Source organism: Elephas maximus, chromosome 14, assembly GCF_024166365.1.
Source record: "Elephas maximus indicus isolate mEleMax1 chromosome 14, mEleMax1 primary haplotype, whole genome shotgun sequence".
Lineage (NCBI taxonomy): Eukaryota > Metazoa > Chordata > Mammalia > Proboscidea > Elephantidae > Elephas > Elephas maximus.
Genome location: NC_064832.1, coordinates 35,279,613 through 35,297,383, shown reverse-complemented (window position 1 = coordinate 35,297,383; position 17,771 = coordinate 35,279,613). Strand labels below are relative to the sequence as shown.

At 37.7% G+C, this 17,771-nt stretch overlaps 1 protein-coding gene across 2 annotated transcripts in view; it reads left to right on the top strand.

Annotated features, from left to right (window-relative positions):
- The window catches only part of GPALPP1 (GPALPP motifs containing 1), a 36,873-nt gene that overhangs the window by 6,866 nt on the left and 12,236 nt on the right, over positions 1–17,771 (top strand). The window contains exons 3-7 of one of the 2 annotated variants that reach the window (XM_049853099.1): positions 1,056–1,157; positions 2,840–2,924; positions 10,633–10,767; positions 12,062–12,226; positions 16,425–16,523. In XM_049853099.1, coding sequence (XP_049709056.1) covers positions 1,056–1,157; positions 2,840–2,924; positions 10,633–10,767; positions 12,062–12,226; positions 16,425–16,523 — 586 coding nt within the window. Of the gene's footprint in view, positions 1–1,055; positions 1,158–2,839; positions 2,946–10,632; positions 10,768–12,061; positions 12,227–16,424; positions 16,524–17,771 lie in introns of both variants that reach the window. The other variant, XM_049853098.1, reaches the window with a different exon arrangement.

Sequence of the window (17,771 nt, the reverse complement as noted above, 5' to 3'; positions counted from 1 at the left end):
TTCAACCGTTCCTACATGTACAATTAATGACACTGATTATCCTCTTCAAGTTGTGCAACCATTCTTACCCTCCTTTCCTGAGTTGTTCTTCTCCCATTAACATACACTCATTGCCCCCGCATTTCCTATCTAATCTTTTGAGTTGCTACTGTCGGTTTGATTCATATAAATAGATCTTAAAAGAGCACAGTGCTCAAGGGAAACATTCTTTACTAGCTAAGCTAATCTATCATTTGGTTTGAAGAAAATTGCTGGGGGTATTTTTGATTTAAAGTTTAAAGACCATCTCAAGGCAGTAGTTTTGGAGGTTTATCCAGCCTCCATGGCTCCAGAAAGGCTAGCTTCCGTGAAAATTTTAAATTCTGTTTTGCAAAGGAGGCAGTTTTTCATGGAGGCAGTTAGCTACACATTCCATTTCCTCCTCCTGTTCCTGACTCTCCTTCCTCCTCTTTTGCAGATTGGATTTCTTTTCTAATCTAGCCTGGTGGTGCAGTATTTAAGAGCTTGACTATTAACCAAAAGGTCAGCAGTTGAAATCCACCAGCCACACCTCGGAAACCCTATGAGTCGGAATTGACTCGACAGCAAGGTTTTTTTTTTTCCCCTCCCCATAGACCAATGTGAAGAAGAAGTCAAGTGTGTGTTTCTTACTGGGTAGCTAGGTTTTTGATGCATTTTAAAGCTTTTGAGGCAGAAATAGCAACTTAAAATGCCTCCTTAAATTAATCTAAAAGTCAAAGTCATAAACTTTTACTCAAAAATATCTAGCAAGTAGACTATTCAGAACTTCATTGAGCAGAATTTTTAATACCACTGAAAGTATAGGAAATTGACTTATTAGTAACCACTATATCGTTAGGCCAAAAATAAATTCTAGGAAAATGCTATTGTAGGAACCATTGTGGTGTTCACTTTTCTTATTTGGCAAGATTAGTTTATTTGTTTCAAGTGTTTATCCAACTGGTTGAGGTTAATACTCCCTTTAAAAATTAAAATTTCTCTTTGCGCAAAATGTTTTGCCATAGCTGCCTAAAGTTACACTACTGTGTTTCTAGAAAACAGAGGAGAAATCAGGATGATGACGATGATGACGATGATGGATTTTTTGGACCAGCTCTTCCTCCTGGATTTAAAAAGCAGGATGAGTCTCCTCCAAGGTAGTAAATGTGTAATATTTCAGGCTACTCTTCTCTAAATATTTCCACTAATGTCTGTTAATCTATTAAAAAGTTATCTGAAGCTTTTTTAATTAATATATTTATATAACATTTGAAATAGGTCATTTATAGTAAAACTAATTATTTACATAGTTTACCATAAAACTTCCACATGTCTTACTTGATACTCAAGAAAGTGTTTGGTGGTAGACTAGGCAGAACACTATCCCTCTCCCCGCTTTTTAAAAACAGATAAGGAAACAAGCCCAGAGACTTACTGGAGATTGTATACATAGTGGTAGAGCTGGGGCCAGAATCCTGATATTCGCACTTCTAATTCACAGACTTCCTTAATTTTTTATTGATAAACAAAACAAATCTGCTAAATTAGACAAATTTGACTAACTTCTCTGAACCTCAAATTCATCATCTGTGAAATAGGATAACGAAGAGCCCTGGTGGTGCACTGGTTAAGCACTTGGCTGCTAACCGAAAGGCTGAACCCACCAGCCACTCTGTGGGAGGAAGATGTGGCAGCCTGCTTCTGTAAAGATTACAGCCTAGAAAACCATATGGAGGCAGTTCTACTCTGTCCTGTAGGGTCACTGTGGTCGAAATTGACTTGACAGCAATGGGTTAAAATAGGATAACAATACCTGCCTTACAGAATTTTTGTGATTCTTGAGGTTTCATGTTTATATATGTGCATACGAGCATGGGTGTGTCTTCATATGGTATCTGGCACAGAATAAACATATACTAAATGTCGATTCTTCTCTGATTTAAAATACTTTGAAGTATGGAATATGAAATTCCACACCAAATTGTTTGTAGTTCATAACGCTATAGACCAATATGCAAGAACAAGTGGAAAAGCTTGTTATTCATTTTATGTCAAAGTTAATAATCACATGTCGCATCTCCTAAGCTTCATGTCACTTTGTCCCTTTTAGATATAACAGGGATCAGCAGTCCACTGCTTTCTTGTGGCCCCCAGCTAAGAATGATTTTTACATTTTTAAAATGTCGTTTGAAAAAACAAAGTCAGATATGCCACAGAGCCCCATATATGACCCTCAAAGCCTAAGATTTACTTTTTGGCTTTTTACCGAAAGCTTTCTGATCTCTGGGATATAACATTACTTTTAAGAAAACACATTAGTTATATGTATAGCAGTTTCTTTCTTGAGAATTATATTTTGTCAACGATAGACTATATATGTGTGAAATAAACAGCTGGTAACACATATTGGGGTCAGAAGCCTTTCATATAGTCATAGCATGGCATGGTTGCATTACTATACTTTAAGACTTTATGTGCAAATAACTTTAACCCCAGAACCCTTGTGGCCCAGTGGTTAAGAGCTCAGCTGCCCACCAAAAGTTCAGCAGTTCGAATTCACCAGCTGCTCCTTGGAAACCCTGTGGGGCAGTTCTACTCTGTCCTATAGGGTTGCTATGAGTTGAAATCGACTCAATGGCAACAGGTTTGGTTTTTGGTTTTAGGGGAAAAATACAGGTAATACTAGTAAAAAATGCTCGGTAATACTAATAAAATGATGTACTAAATAAAAGTCTCATTTTCAACATTTATTACTATCTGGCTTTTATTTTTGTGAGCTTTTATTCAGAAAACTGTTTTTAAGTCAGGGAGAATGATAAAGGTAAATTTTCTTTTTTAGACCAATAATAGGTCCTGCATTACCACCTGGTTTTATTAAATCTACACAGAAAAGTGACAAAGGCAGAGATGCTCCAGGACAACAGGTATCATATTTCAACTCTAAGGTTTGTGAACTTTAGTTTAAAGAATAAGATGTAACAAACTTAAGACTTTATGTGGTAATAACTACAATCATTTGACTGAACTGTAATGGAAAACATTGTATTCAGATTAATTTAAGATCGTAGCATAAGTAGATGAAATCGAACACTGTCACAAACTTAAGATCCGTTAGAAAAATAACAAGGCAGTTACGTTTTGACAGGGTGTTATCTATCTACATATGCTTCTCGTTTTTGAAGAAAGATTTCAAAGCATTAGAAAATAAAATATGAGAGAAAGTTTAAGGAGTTTTTGCGATTTGACCTGGAGGAGAGAGAGCTGAAGAACCTTTTAATAATAGTGTTTACACCTAAATTAACTACTCTCTGGACCAGCTGGGCCCATAACCCAGAGGTTGTTGGATCGAAACCATCCTCTGCTGTAGACTTTGGAGCCCTGGTGACACAGTGGTTGAGAGCTCTGGCTGCTAATCAAAAGGTCAGCAGTTCGAATCCACCAGTCACTCCTAGAAACCCTGTGAGGCAGTTCTTTGTCCCATAGGGCTGCTATGAGTAGGCATCAACTCGACAGCAGCGGATTTGGTTTTATGCTTCTTGTTTTGTTTTTTATTGTACTTCAGATGAAGGTTTACGAACCAAACTAGTTTCTCATCAAATGGTATATACATTGTTCTATGACATTGGTTAACAACCCCACGACATGTCAGCACTCTCCCTTCTCAACCCTGGGTTCCCTATTACCAGCTTTCCTGTTCCCTCCTGTCTTCCAGTCCGTGCCCAGGGCTGGTACACCACTTTAGTCCTTTAGGCCCTTTGTTCCATGGGCCTGTTCAATCTTTGGCTGAGGGGTGAACCTCAGGAGTGACTTCTTTACTGAGCTGAAAGGGGGCCATACTCTCAGGGTTTCTCGAGTCTCTGTCAGGCCAGCAAGTCTGTTCTTACTTTTTCAGTTAGAGTTTTGTTCTACGTTTTCCTCTAGCTCTGTCCGGGACCCTCTGTTGTGATCGCTGTCGGAGCAGTCAGTGGTAGCCAGGTACCATCTAGCCGTACTGGACTCAGTCTGGTGGAGGCCATGGTAGATGTGGTCCATTAGTCCTTTGGACTAATCTTTCCCTTGTGTCTTTAGTTTTCTTCATTCTTTCTTACTCTCGAAGGGATGAGACCAGTGGAGTATCCTAGATGGCTGCTTACAGGCTTTTAAGACCCCAAATGCTACTCAACCAACAAAGAATGTAGAACATATTCTTTAAAAACTGTGTTAACGCCAATTGAGCTAGATATTCCCTGAGATCATGCCCTCTCAGCCCAGTAATTCAGTCCCTTAGGGAGTTTGGATGCATCTATGGAGCTACCATGACCTTTCCATATACAGGTTATACTGGCTCCCTCAGTATTGTGTACTGTCTTACCCTTCACCAAAGTTTCCACTTATCTATTGTCTATTAAGTGTTTTTCCTTCCCCAGCCCTCCCCTCCCTCGTAACCATCAAAGATTGTTTCTTTTTATATATAAACCTTTTCATGAGTTTTTATAGTAGTGGTCTCATGCAATATTTGTCCTTTTGTGATTAACTTATTTCACTCAGTGTAATGCCCTCCAGGTTCATCCATGTTATAAGATGCTTCACAGATTCATTGTTCATTATCGTTGTGTAATACTCCGTTGTATGTATGTATCACAGTTTATCCATTCATCTGTTGATGGGCATCTAGGTTGTTTCTGTCTTTTTGCTATTGTGAACAATGCTGCAGTGAACATGGGTGTGCATATGTCTGTCCATGTGACGACTCATTTCTCTAGAATATATTCCTAGGAGTGGGATTGCTGGATCATATGGTATTTCTATTTCTAGCTTTCGAGAATATGCTTCTTGTTTTTGAAGGAAGACTTTAAAGCGTTAGAAAATAAAACATGAGAAAAAGTTTAAAGAATTTTTGTGATTTGACCTGGAGGAAAGAGAGCTGAAGAGCTTTTTAGTAGTGGTCTTTATCCTGAAATTAACTACTCTCCTACCCAGCTCTGGTAACTGTACGTAACTCATACACAGGTGGATAAGTGATTTTATGGAAGAGTAGGCCAGGCGATTTTGGAGCTAAGTCTGAAGGCTATATTTCTTATTAGAAGCCTGGTATGAGCTGAGATTCGTAGAATACTTTGTAATTTGTAATGCATTTCCACATGCATGGATTTTATTTTTATCTTATTCACAGTGTCATGAAATAGATATCTGCATCTCACAGATGCTAAAGACTAGAGAAATTGGGTAATTTACCCCAGATCACACAGCTTGTACTTACCCAAACCGAGGATCAAAGCTAGTTCTTGGGACTTTAAATCACCTGTGCATTCTGTCAGCATCTTCTCGTGTATGAATTCATATAGTGAAAAGACTCCGGAATTCTCCACTGAGAATTCGGCAGATACACTGAGGCTGATATTGAAAGGAAACATAATGCAGTGGTTAAGGTAGTGAACTTCAGCATTATTTATTCATTCTTGCAGCAAATTTTTATAGAGGACCTACTGTGTGTAGGTACATAGTCACAGAAATGAATGTGTCAACAAATCCTACTTCAAAAGACACCCAGAATCCAGCCACTTCTGTTACTACACTGGTCATAACAACAGCAGCAACAACAAGTTGCCATCAAGTCTATTCTGACGGATAGCAACTCTAGAGGATAGTGTAGAACTGCCCCATAGGGCTTCCAAGGAGCAGCTGGCGGATTCAAACTGCTGACCTTTTTGTTAGCAGTTGAGCTCTTAACCACTATGCTACCAGGGCTCCACCCATAAAACAAGTATGCTCACTCTCATATTTCACTTGTTTTATTGGTCTCCATGCTTCAGTCCTTGCTGCTCTACTGCATGTTGCTAACATAGCGGCTAGTAAGACTAAGTTAGGTCACGCTACCCTAACACTCAAAATCGTCACATCGCTGCTCCTCTTTGTGAGCAAAAGCCAAACAAGACCCTGTACGAGCTGGCCTCGGTTAGCACTTGGATTTACCTCTGACTTTTTGACCTAACCCCACTGACCTTCTTCTCATATACTGGGCAGTCTCCTACCACTGAGCATGCTCCCCCTGCTGGTCATTCTGTTTCAGCTGCTGTTCCCCAAATAGCTAAATGGCTTGCTTCCCAGACCACCTCTCGTTTTTTGCTGGAACTTTACCTTCTTCCTGAGGCCATCTCTGACTTCCTGATCTAAAATTGCTGGCTTCTCTTCCCTTTACTCCTATCCCCTTTTGTCTTTTAATTTTTTCCTTACCATTTATCACCCTCTAACTCTGGTGGCTTAGTGGTTAAGAGTTACAGCTGCCAACCAAAAGGTTGCCAGTTGGAATCCACCAGGGGCTCCTTGGAAGCGCCATGGGGCAGTTCTACTTTGTCCTATAGGGTTACTATAATTCAGAATCAACCCAACAGTGACAGGTTTGGTTTTTGGTTTTTAACATACTACTTATTTTACGCTTTTTGTTTATTGTTGACCTCTCCCCACTAGCATGTGACTACATGGGATCAGAGATTTTTGTCTGCTATGTCCCCAGTGCCTTGTACATAGTGGACATTCAAAAGTGTTTGTTGAATGAATGAATGAGTCAGACACCATCCCTGCCCTTATCATACTTACAACATAGTGAATACAGATATTAAATAATTTCTAATGTGATCAGTGATACAAAAGGGGAGACAAAGTATAATGGAACCATGACAGGGGAATCTAAACTGAAAAAAAATAAGAAAAAGTCTTTACCTCTGAGAAAATGATGTCTGCATGGAAGATTGATGCATTGGAGATAGTTCAGTAAGGAGAGCAGGGAAGATTATTCCAAAGAGTGCAAAGAGCTTATTTGAAGGCAAAGTTAAGATTATTTGAAGAAACTTAGAGTTAAAGAAGTCCAGTGTGGTACAACAGATAGAACAAGGAGGAGAATTATGAGAGATAAGGCCCAAGAGATAGGCAAGAGCCACACCAAGCTTTGAGTCCTGGGCAAGTCACCTTATATTAAGAGCTTAGTTTCATTACTGGTAATGTGCAGGTGGGTTATACTTGCCTCATAAGATTGTTTTAAGGATTAAATCAGAATAGTAGGTGTTCAACTTATAGTAAACTATGAAAGTAACTGAAGAATTTTGGCAGAATATGAGAAATCCTTTTTAACAACATTGTTAAAATATTAAAATTGATTACCGAAAGGAGGATTTCTAGCCATATGGAAGACAGTGTCAGGCTAGGCTTTCTCTGCCACGTAACACAAAGGAGTAGTGCTGGGGGAAAATAAAATAGCAACAAAGTTAGTACACAGCTAAGCTCAGAAGAAAGAAAGAGATATCTACAGGTACTTATAACAGTGAGAGAATTCAAAGCCAGAGCAGTAAGACAAGTTGACATAGCAGGGGACCATGGTAGTTTTAGAGAACCCAGCTGTAAGCCCTAGAGGGTTGGGACTAGGGACAGGAGCTATAACTTCAGGCTTGCTCACAGCAGAAGAGATTGAATTGAGCCCCCTGCATGAAACCAACAGCCTCAGAATACTGCTGTGTCTGTAAAAGGAGTAGTCAAAAATGTTGGCCCACTGTCCTGGAAAAATGGCAAGGAAGCTTGCGTCAGCCTAGGGCCTCGTCATGCTATCTGCAGCCCAGTTTCAAAAGGAGAAACAGAGAGAAGGAATGGAAATGTGGTAAAAAAATTTTTTTTTGGTAAAAGTACATGGGTATTCATTGTACTGGTCTTAGTGCTTTTCTAGAGGTTTTGAATTTTTCAAAATAAAAAGTTGAGAAAAAATTTAAAAGATGTAGCAAAATTCAACTTTATTCATGCTGGGAACTTTGTCTTAATCTACTTAGTTAGTAAATAGGTTGTTTGTATAATTCTCTGGGTAGTACATTTTCTGTATTCTCTAGCTTCTCTCAACTAAAGGTTGGGGGTGAGGATGGGACAGGGGTTACACCGTGGTATGTCTGTTTGAGGTGCTCTTGGTTCTGAATTGGTTGCTTCATGTTTTCCCTTTTGACTAATCCTTTTCAAAAGACACTTCTATTTTTGTTTTCATACTTTTCTTTCTCAAAGAGGGGTTTCTCTTAATCTCATTCACAACATATACCCACAAATTAAAACATGCACAATAATACTAATGGCTAACATTTGTTGAGCACTTACCACAAGCTAGACACTGCAAAGTACCTTACCTGCATAAACTAATCCACATGGTTCTAGGAGGTGGTTTATCAGCTAGGATGCTTTCAGCTGCAAATAATGGAGGATCCAGCTCAAAGGAGAACTTTGTCTTAACCTACTTAGTTAGCAAATGGGTTGTTTATGTAGTACCCTTAGTGACACATACTCTTTATTCTCAAATAAGGGAGCTATTTTTAATACACATAACAAGAGGTTTGGAGGTGTGGTCATTTCAGGGTTGGTTAATTCAGCAGCCTAGTGACATCACCAAGGGCTCAGGTTCTTCTCACCTTTCTGCTCTGTCACCTACTGCATGTTCATTTGTCCTCTTAGACTGGCTCCCTTCATTACACCAAGAAGGCTGCCACATTTCTCAGATACGGGAAGGAGAACGGTCCCTATCCTGTGCCCCTTTTGTAGAGCAAAGAGAACCTTTCTGGCAGATTTCCTGTAGACCACCCTTCATGTCTCTTTGACCAAAATTGCATCACATGGCCACATCTAAGCCACCAGTTGGGCAAGAAGAATGAGATCAAAGTGATTGGTTTAGAATTACCAACATTCTTTCCCAGGAGTTAGTTACAGTCCGCAGTGTCCTTAGAAGGGCATGGCTTCAAAGAGGGTGAACAAATTGTAGGGTTCTCTTAGTAATACAGGAATTATTGGTTGGAGCTGTAATAATTCCCAGTTAAAAGACAAGGGAAACCAAGGCTGAGAATCATGCCTGTGGACACAGTGGTAATACAGTGGCAAATGGAAGGCTTGAAACTAGTTCTAACTCTGCAGCCCAAACTGTAAACTAGTAGGGTACTTAATTTCCATTGTATATGGGATGGGGGGGGGGGATTTTTTTTTTTTTTAAAGAAATATCTAGGACACTAAAATGATTTAAAACCTAGAATTTGATACCTATATTCTAGCTTGTCATTTTCAGTTTGGTTTGTTGGGCCTAGTTTTCTGTTTGCTTTTCCATTTCCCTATTTAGTTTCTGTCTCCCAACATCTTAAGTCATCCTTATTTATAAAAATTTCAGACATCATCCTACCAAGGTGTGCTGAAATTTTACCTTCATAAAACCATCTGTTATTAGATGAAAGTAAAAATACCATTAGCTTATTTCATCCTCTTAAACCCTAATATTAATATATTTCTTATACTTTTAAGTTTATTATATCTTTCATATCTGATCAGTTTATTTCACCGACTATTTGTGTCTATTTGTTGTTCTTAGTTGTTGTCCAGTTAATTGTGACATGTGGCAACTCCATGTGTGCACAGTAGAATTGCTCCATAGAGTTTTCAGGGCTGTGACCTTTCAGAAGCAGATTGCCAGGTCTGTCTGCTGAGGTGCCTCTGGGTGAGTCTGAACCACCGACCTTTCAGGTAGTTGCTCAGTCTTTCTAAGTATACTTTTCTAAGTCTAGGTTTCCTCCAAAGGAAAACAGGAATAATAATGTCCAATTCACAGGTTTGTTATAAGGATCAAATAAGGCATTGTATGCCAAAGTCCATCATGTGTATGTGGTTTCGAGTAAGCCAGAAGACAACTTAGAACTGTCACATTATTTATGCAAGTGGCAGTTGCTGTGAGGGTTCAGAGAAGATACTACAGAAAGTTATAGAATGGCAGGAAAATGAAAGCAATACAAATGAACTCCTGATCCTGGTAGTATGAGAACCAATAGGAAGAAGCTGCCAATCAGAGCTGGAAGACAAATATGTCACTGTTATTAATGTGTCTTCTCCTTGAGGATAAGAACTGCCTTTAAATTTAGTGTATATAGCATTGCACACAGAATCATACACAAAAACCCTTTATCAGAATGATTTAATAGGAACAAATTAAATTTGCTTATAACAATACTGTTACATTTTTGGGGTGGTAGGTGAGGACTCACTTGGGTCAGGATTTCATGATTTCTTGCACATTTCTATTTCAGTAGACGATACTGAATCACGAAGGCTGATACAGCTTCCAAGAATGCCTTACTGTGTACATCTTATTCCTGAGAGCTTTGTATGTGCCAGGAATAAAAACAGTTTTTAACTCGTGTCAACTCTGACAAATTGGTGGTAGATACCTGGACTATTACGTTGAGGAGAATTCTGAGTGCACACCTATGTCCATCAGGAAGAGAACTAAGATAATTTGATGAGATCTACTGGGATTGCCATGAGGCTGGGGCTGACTTGACGGCAGCTAACGTAACAACTGTGGACACAGAGGAGATGTGACAGTCGCACACTATGTATTTGTCATCTCTGTACTATGTATGCACTTGAGTTATTGGGTGCAAGTCATTTCTCAAGTTGGTTTTGCCTTTCTCGGCGTGCTTTGGAAGGCAAGGCAAAGGTTTTGTGTCAGTGATTAACCAGCAATGCGTTGTTTGCTTTTTTGTTTTATTACCTATTGGTAATCAATTTAAGTTAAATTTTGAGTAATTTAGGATCATATTCTATAACTTGTAACTCTGCTTTTAATTTAAAGGTAATATCTTGTTTTAAAAGGAAACAAGTAGCAGTGAAGATGATGAGGACATTGTTGGACCAATGCCTGCAAAAGGACCAGTTAACTATAGTGTAACGACAGAGTTTGAAAAAAGGGCCCAGAGAATGAAAGAAAAACTGACCAGAGGAGATGATGTAAGTTTTGAATGTACTTTACTCGATGAGACAGACTACATGGATTAAAAATCTGAATTTTAAGAATAAATTTTAAAATATATATACATGTTGAAAGAAAATTACCAGGAACTGTTGCCCTGAGATAATCTTTTACCTTAAACCAAAAATATCCCCTGAAGTCTTCTTAAAACCAAACAATAGTTCAGTTTAACTAGTAAAAAATGTCTGCCTTAAACATTGTGCTCTTTTGAGAACTGTCTACATGGAATCTAAGTGACAACAGCAGCTGGATTAGGTAGGAGCCTTAGGGGGCAGTGCGTTCATGTTAATGAGGGAGGAACAACTCAGAAAAGGAGGATGAGAATCCTTGCACAACTTGCCGAATGTAATCAGTGTCATTGAATTGTACGTGTAGAAGCTGTTGATTTAATGTATGTTATTCTGTGTATATTCTCAGCAACAGCAACAGTAGAATGAATAATTTTTTTAAACCAACTAAAAAAAAAAAAAAACCAATATATGTTAAACCTTAAACCAAAATTATCGCTTGAGGTCACCTTTTAGCAAAATAACAGATTGGCTAATAAAGAATATTACCCGTGAGTAATGAGCTCCTTTTAAAAAGCATCTATAAAGGATCAAATGGTCAAAAATTGTTCTAAAGCAAAGATGAGAAGATAAGGGGGCAGGGAGACTAGAGTACTGGTAATGGTACAACCAGAATGATGGCACATTGTGAAAATGTAACCAATATCACTAAGTAATTTGTATATGGGAATCAAATTTGCTGTGTAAACTTTCCCCTTAAACACAGTAGAATGTTATCGAAAGAAAATTACAGCCCAGAAGCTATAAAGAAAAAGATGGGCAAGTTTGTGTATGTAAAAATTTCTATATGGCAGAGGATAGCATGAAGTCAAAAGAATTATAGATTAGATGAAAGTATTTGTAACGTATATGACAAAGGACTGATAACCACCAAAGCAAAGAGTCCCTGCAGATGGGTAAGAAAAAACCAACCCAGTAGAAAAATGTGCAGGGGTCATAAGGGCTGTACAGAAGAGGAAGTGCAAAGGGCTAAAAAGCATCTGAAAAGATGTCAACATCAGTAGAATGAAGAATTCTGCTTAAAAATATGAAATGTTATTTTTCAGATTAGCACAGTATTAAAAAGATAACATTGATTGTTGCCAAGGCTGTAAGAACATTAGTCCTTTCTATAATTGTTACCTTTAAAATCCTAACCCAATACAGTATTAATGGATATACTTTCTATGCTACCTTTTTTTTTAACTTCTTATGTTTCTTAAAGGATTCACCTAAACCTATTACAAGGGAGTCATGGATGACTGAGCTTCCTCCAGAAATGAAAGACTTTGGTCTTGGGCCAAGAACGTTTAAGAGAAGAGCTGATGACAAGTCCGGAGATCGATCGATTTGGACAGATACTCCAGCTGACAGAGAAAGGAAAGCTAAAGTGAGACGTTTAGTTTGTTCATTTATTTCTGTCCATGCTTACTCTGTTTTGAAAAGATAAGAGGTAAAAGTATTTAAGGGTACCAAAAACGAAAAAACCAAACCCAGTGCTGTCGAGTCAATTCTGACTCATAGTACTGTTTTAAAACAGAGGAGCCCTGATGGCGCAGTGGTCAAGCGCTTGGCTGCTTAACTGAAAGGCGGGTGGTTTGAACCTGCCAGTCGCTGTGCGGGAGAAAGGTGTGGCAGTCTGCTTCTGTAAAGATTTACAGCCTTGGAAACTCTATGGGGCAGTTCTACTCTGTCCTATAGGGTCTCTCTGAATTTGTGTCAACTCAGTAGCAGTGGGTATTTTTAAAAATTTATGATTCTGAAGGAAAGTTATGAGGAAGGAAAGTGACATTAATTGCTTGCTATTAGCCAGTAAATTGTCTCATTTAAATCTCAAGAATACCCTGGGATGTAGGTTTATTGACTCCATTTTGTAGATGGAGAAACTAATCTCTATGAGGTCAACTTTTTAGGTTCACAACTGGTAAACGATGGACAAATATTTCATTCTAGACCTTTATAACTGCATGTTCTCTTGTCTTTACACTGTCTCCATGAATCATCTTTTAAAATGGCTCATGATATTTTAAAATCACAAGATTTCTTCTTGGGAAGAACCAAAGCTACAGATTAACCCAGCAAGTTCAGTGATACATTGAAACTCTCAAAATAATAAGAAGCACCTTCACTAATACATTAAACTTGGGAATCTGCACATCAACCAGATGTCAGTAGGCAGGGAAGGACATCCTCTTATTATTTTTAGATTTTCTCCTCTTGAGTCTTTCTGTTCATTATGAAATATTCCATTGTATTTTAGGAGTTGAACCAGTGCTCCTAGCACTACTCCTTAAACTTATTCCAAAGATTTTTATTCCCTTAAGATGTCCTGTTCATGTCTTAAAGGCTTGACAAATTGTCACCTTATGATTATAGCTTCATCAGCACTGATCTAAACAGTTGTGTACTTAATTCACCACCCCCAGCTCTGTTTATCCTGTCCGTCAGCACCTGGAATGTATCAGGATTTCTATTCTGATTCTATAACCATAAGTTAAATACCTACTCAGCCAGACATGGTTGCAGGTTATAGAAAAATGAAAGGGCTCTTTAAGGACTTCTCATTTTAGTGGAGAATTGATTCTGAAATACACAGTTATTCTTAAAATGTAGATGGTATGTTGAAGTCTCCACGTTTTAGGACCATGCCTTGCGTATGTGGCAACATCATAAGTTGTCTTTTGATCTGAAGTTTAAAGAAAATCTGAGAACTGTAATAAATAGAAGGGTGAGGTGAACCAACATCCACAGGGTAGAAGAGGCAATAAAGACGTGGTGTAGAAATGAGCCATACACCTTGAAAGGCTGACGTTGGGATGCCTGTCAACTCTCTCCTAGCTCGTGTTTTATAAAGATAACGTATTGCAGTTTTTGTAACAGCCTTTAAGATTATTTGTACAGACTTAATATTTATGTCGCAAACTATATAATATCACAGAGCTGTCTGTTTTTCTGGGTCTTTACTCTTTGTTCCAGCTTAAAGTTTGACTAATTTTTGTAAAAGATCTTAGCTAGATTTCCTTCTTGATAGGTTTTCTCTACTCCTTTCTTTTTTATATTCAAGTAGTCAGCATACATCTCCCATACCACTTACAGCCTCATGGCCTGAGAGAAGTGTGATTGCTCTTTAGAAAAGGAAATGTTATGCACAAATGCAGGACCTGTTAGTCTTCACCTCTCAGCCTTGTCCAGATCTACTATGTCTTAACATTAAATGTTCTGGTTTTTAATCTCCATTCTTAATACAAGTAAAAGCATCTGCTTTCTGGAAAAATTTGTATGGAAAATAAGAAATGACCTATTCCTATGTGTGTATATATATATATATATTTTCCCCCAATCGTTATCACTGTTTCCAGATGTTCTTCATCATCCCAAGCAGAAGCTCTATACCTATTAGGCAGTTATTCCCTACTCCCACTCCCCTGCTCCCAGTCCCTAGTAACCACTTTCAGCCTCTATGCATTTGCCTAGTCTAGATATTTCATGTAAGTGGGATCATGCAATATTTGTCCTTTTGTGTCTTAGTTCACTTAGCATATGAGTTCAGGGTTTATCCAATGTCATAGCATATATCGGAACTTCCTTTCTCTTTATGGCTGAATAATATTCCACTGTATATATGTACTGCATTTTGCCTTTTTCTTATCTTTTTTATTATTATTATACTTTAGATGAAGGTTTACAGAACAAACTAGCTTCTTATTATTGTTTTGTGACATTGGTTAACAACCCCACGATATGTCAACACTCTCTCTTCTCAACCTTGGGTTCCCTATTACCAGCTTTCCTGTCCCCTCCTGCCTTCCAGTCCTTGCCCCTGGGTTGCTGTGCCCCTTTAGTCTCATTTTGTTTTATGGGACTGTCTAATCTTGGCTGAAGAGTGAACCTCAGGAGTGACTTCATTACTGAGCTAAAACGGTGTCCGGGGTCCATACTCTCGGAGTTTCTCCAGTCTCTGTCAGGCCAGTAAGTCTGGTCTTTTTTGTGAGTTAGAATTTCATTCTGTACTTTTCTCCAGCTCTGTCCAGGATCCTCTATTATGATCCCTATCAGAACAGTCAGGGGTAGTAGGGCACCATCTCGTTGTGCTGGACTCAGTGTAGTGGAGGCTGTGGTAGTTGTGGTCCATTAGTCATTTGGACTAATCTCTCCCTTGTGTCTTCAGTTTTCTTCATTCTCCCTTTGTCCGAGTAGGGTGAGCCCAGTGGGGTATCTTAGGTGGGCTGCTCATACACAAGCTTTTAAGACCCCAGATGCTGCTCAGCAAAGCAGAATGTAGAACATTTTCTTTATAAACTATTTTATGCCAGTTGAGTGAACTGTTCCCCCGAGACCATGTTTCCCACAGCCCTCAGTCCAGTAATTCGGTCCCTAAGGGTATGTACTGCATTTTGGTTATCCACCTGTTAATGGACATGTGGATTGTTTCTATCTTTTGGCTATTGTGAATAATGCTGCAATGAAATATTCCTCTATTTTTTATGTACTTTATTAAATACAATAAATAAATTTTAGTCAAGATAAAAATTGTATAAGGGCCTCCTTGGTTTTCTTAAGCATATAATAACCAAAAACCAAACCAAACCAGCTGCCGTCAAGTCGATTCTGACTCATAGCGATCCTATAGGACGAGTAGAACTGCCCCATAGAGTTTCCAGGGAGTGCCTGGTAAATTCAAACTGCTGACCTTTTGGTTAGCAGCTGTAGCGCTTAACCACTATGCCACCAGAGGTTCCATAAGCAAACAGTAGTATAAAAATATGCTTTAAAAACAATGGTTTTCAACCATTTTTATGTGGGCCATGCGCATCCTTGGTTGGGACTAAATTCTCTAGAATATTTCACGATCTTTCTAATTAACATTTGTTGAATTTATATTTAAGAACTTCATTTTTATGTGTGTGCTGATATAAATGGTATTGTTTTTTAAATTTCAGTTGTTCATTGTTGGTATGTAGGAAAGCAGTTTTGTGTATTGACCTGATATCCTACAACTGTTGTACTCACTAGTTGCAGGAATTTTTTTTGTAGATACTTGGGGGCTTTCTGCCTGTACTTTATTCTGTGAATAAAAAAGACAGTTTTATTTCTTCATTTCCAACCTATATACCTTTTATTTCTTGTTTCTAATTAAAATCTGTTTTCCCCTCCAGAGTGATTTTACTATGGAATGAATTTTACTATTTTGACAATAGATAATATAGGATTTCTTTTTAAGCCTTATTTTTTCTCCTACATTTTTTTCAGTGTGTGTCAAACTCATCTCTGAGTCCCAGAAATAGGTATTTCTTTTTAGTTTGTTGGTTAGATGGGGTTTTTATTTGTCATGAAAATCATACAGCAGAACACTAACTGATCCCTTATCAAAAAAAAAAAGATCCCTTATCAAGTATATTAATATTTCTAATGGGAGAAGATTCAAGCAGCTTCGTTTAACTTAGTCTCTAGTTACTCTAGCTAAATAAAAATAATATGTGTTCCTTTTTTATTTCCTTTAACTTCATGGTTCAATCAACACCCAAAAACCCAGTGCCATAAAGTCAATTCTGACTCGTAAGTACATGTTATCTGTGTTCATTCCTCAGGAAACACAAGAAGCAAGAAAGTCATTCAGTAAGAAGGATGAAGAACATATATTGTCTGGAAGGGATAAGAGATTGGCTGAGCAGGTATCCTCATACAATGTAAGTAAGGAAGTAAAATCTATAACCCTTTAATTTTTGTATCTTTTAATTCTTCTCTCATTTTTGTTTTTCTTTTGTTTTATATCTGTCTCTATACCTTGGTCTTTTTCTGTACCTCTGTCCTGAAAAATACTCCACTCTGCTGGGTAGGATTTTTTTAAATGCATTTCACATAATGTTTTCGATTTTTATTTTATGTCATATATCAGGAGTTTAATTACTAGATATAGGTAGTGTTTGACCAGAAAGCCAGGGCCCTGACAACTCAGAGAGATCCTCAGTTCATGAGTTCTTAATTACAAGCAGATTCAGTATGTTTAATGTAAAGATTTAAATACGGGAGAAATCTAAGATTTAAATACAGGAGAAAAAAATGGTTTTAAGTCTAAGTTCATAAACTAAGTAGGTCCATGTTCATTTGGCATGTTATTATTCTGTTATATTCTGTCTTACTTTTAGAAAAAACTGGAGAATGTTCTAACTGAAAAAATAAATCACAGCCCACTGGTCACTGAGAGGTGTTTAGTTTTTCAGGAAAATTATCTTTTGTTCACCATGTAATAGGTAGTGAAAAGTTCCCATAAACATTAAGGATACAGTTAGCTTGGTTTATTGGATATAATAACACCAGGAATACTGAAACATATATGAAACGTTTTTAGACACTGAAAACTAGACCCAGGTGGAACATTTATGAAAACTGGTGAGTTCAAAAGTCACATCTCAACAAAAATAAAAAAATCACTGTCATTCAGCACATATTCTCTCATCACAAGGAATTTCAGTTAAAATTCACATATTTTGTCATCACAAGGAATTTCAGTTAAAATTCAGAGTCAATATAACTTAAAAGCCCTGTGCAAATGGAAATTTTTTTAATTTAAATTTTGTGCCAAAAAATAAATGATAATGGAAGTTAGAAAACACGTAGACCTGAATGATAGTAAAAAGCATAACACATCAAAATGTGTGGATGCAGTATGAAGTGCTACTTAGAGGCAGGTTCATAGCCGTGAAGACTTAACGTTAGAAAAGAAGAATGGCTGAAAATTAGTAAGCTAGACCATTTCCCAAACTGACAATTTCTTTTTCTGGTCAACAGAGATTATATTGTACATTTGAATTGTGCTTTGAATTTACAAAACAGAAATAGTAGGTGATGTATATCATGTACTTACTATGTTCCAGGCACTACCCTGAGCTGTTTACATGTACTAACTCATTTAATCCTAGCAACAATTCTAAGTA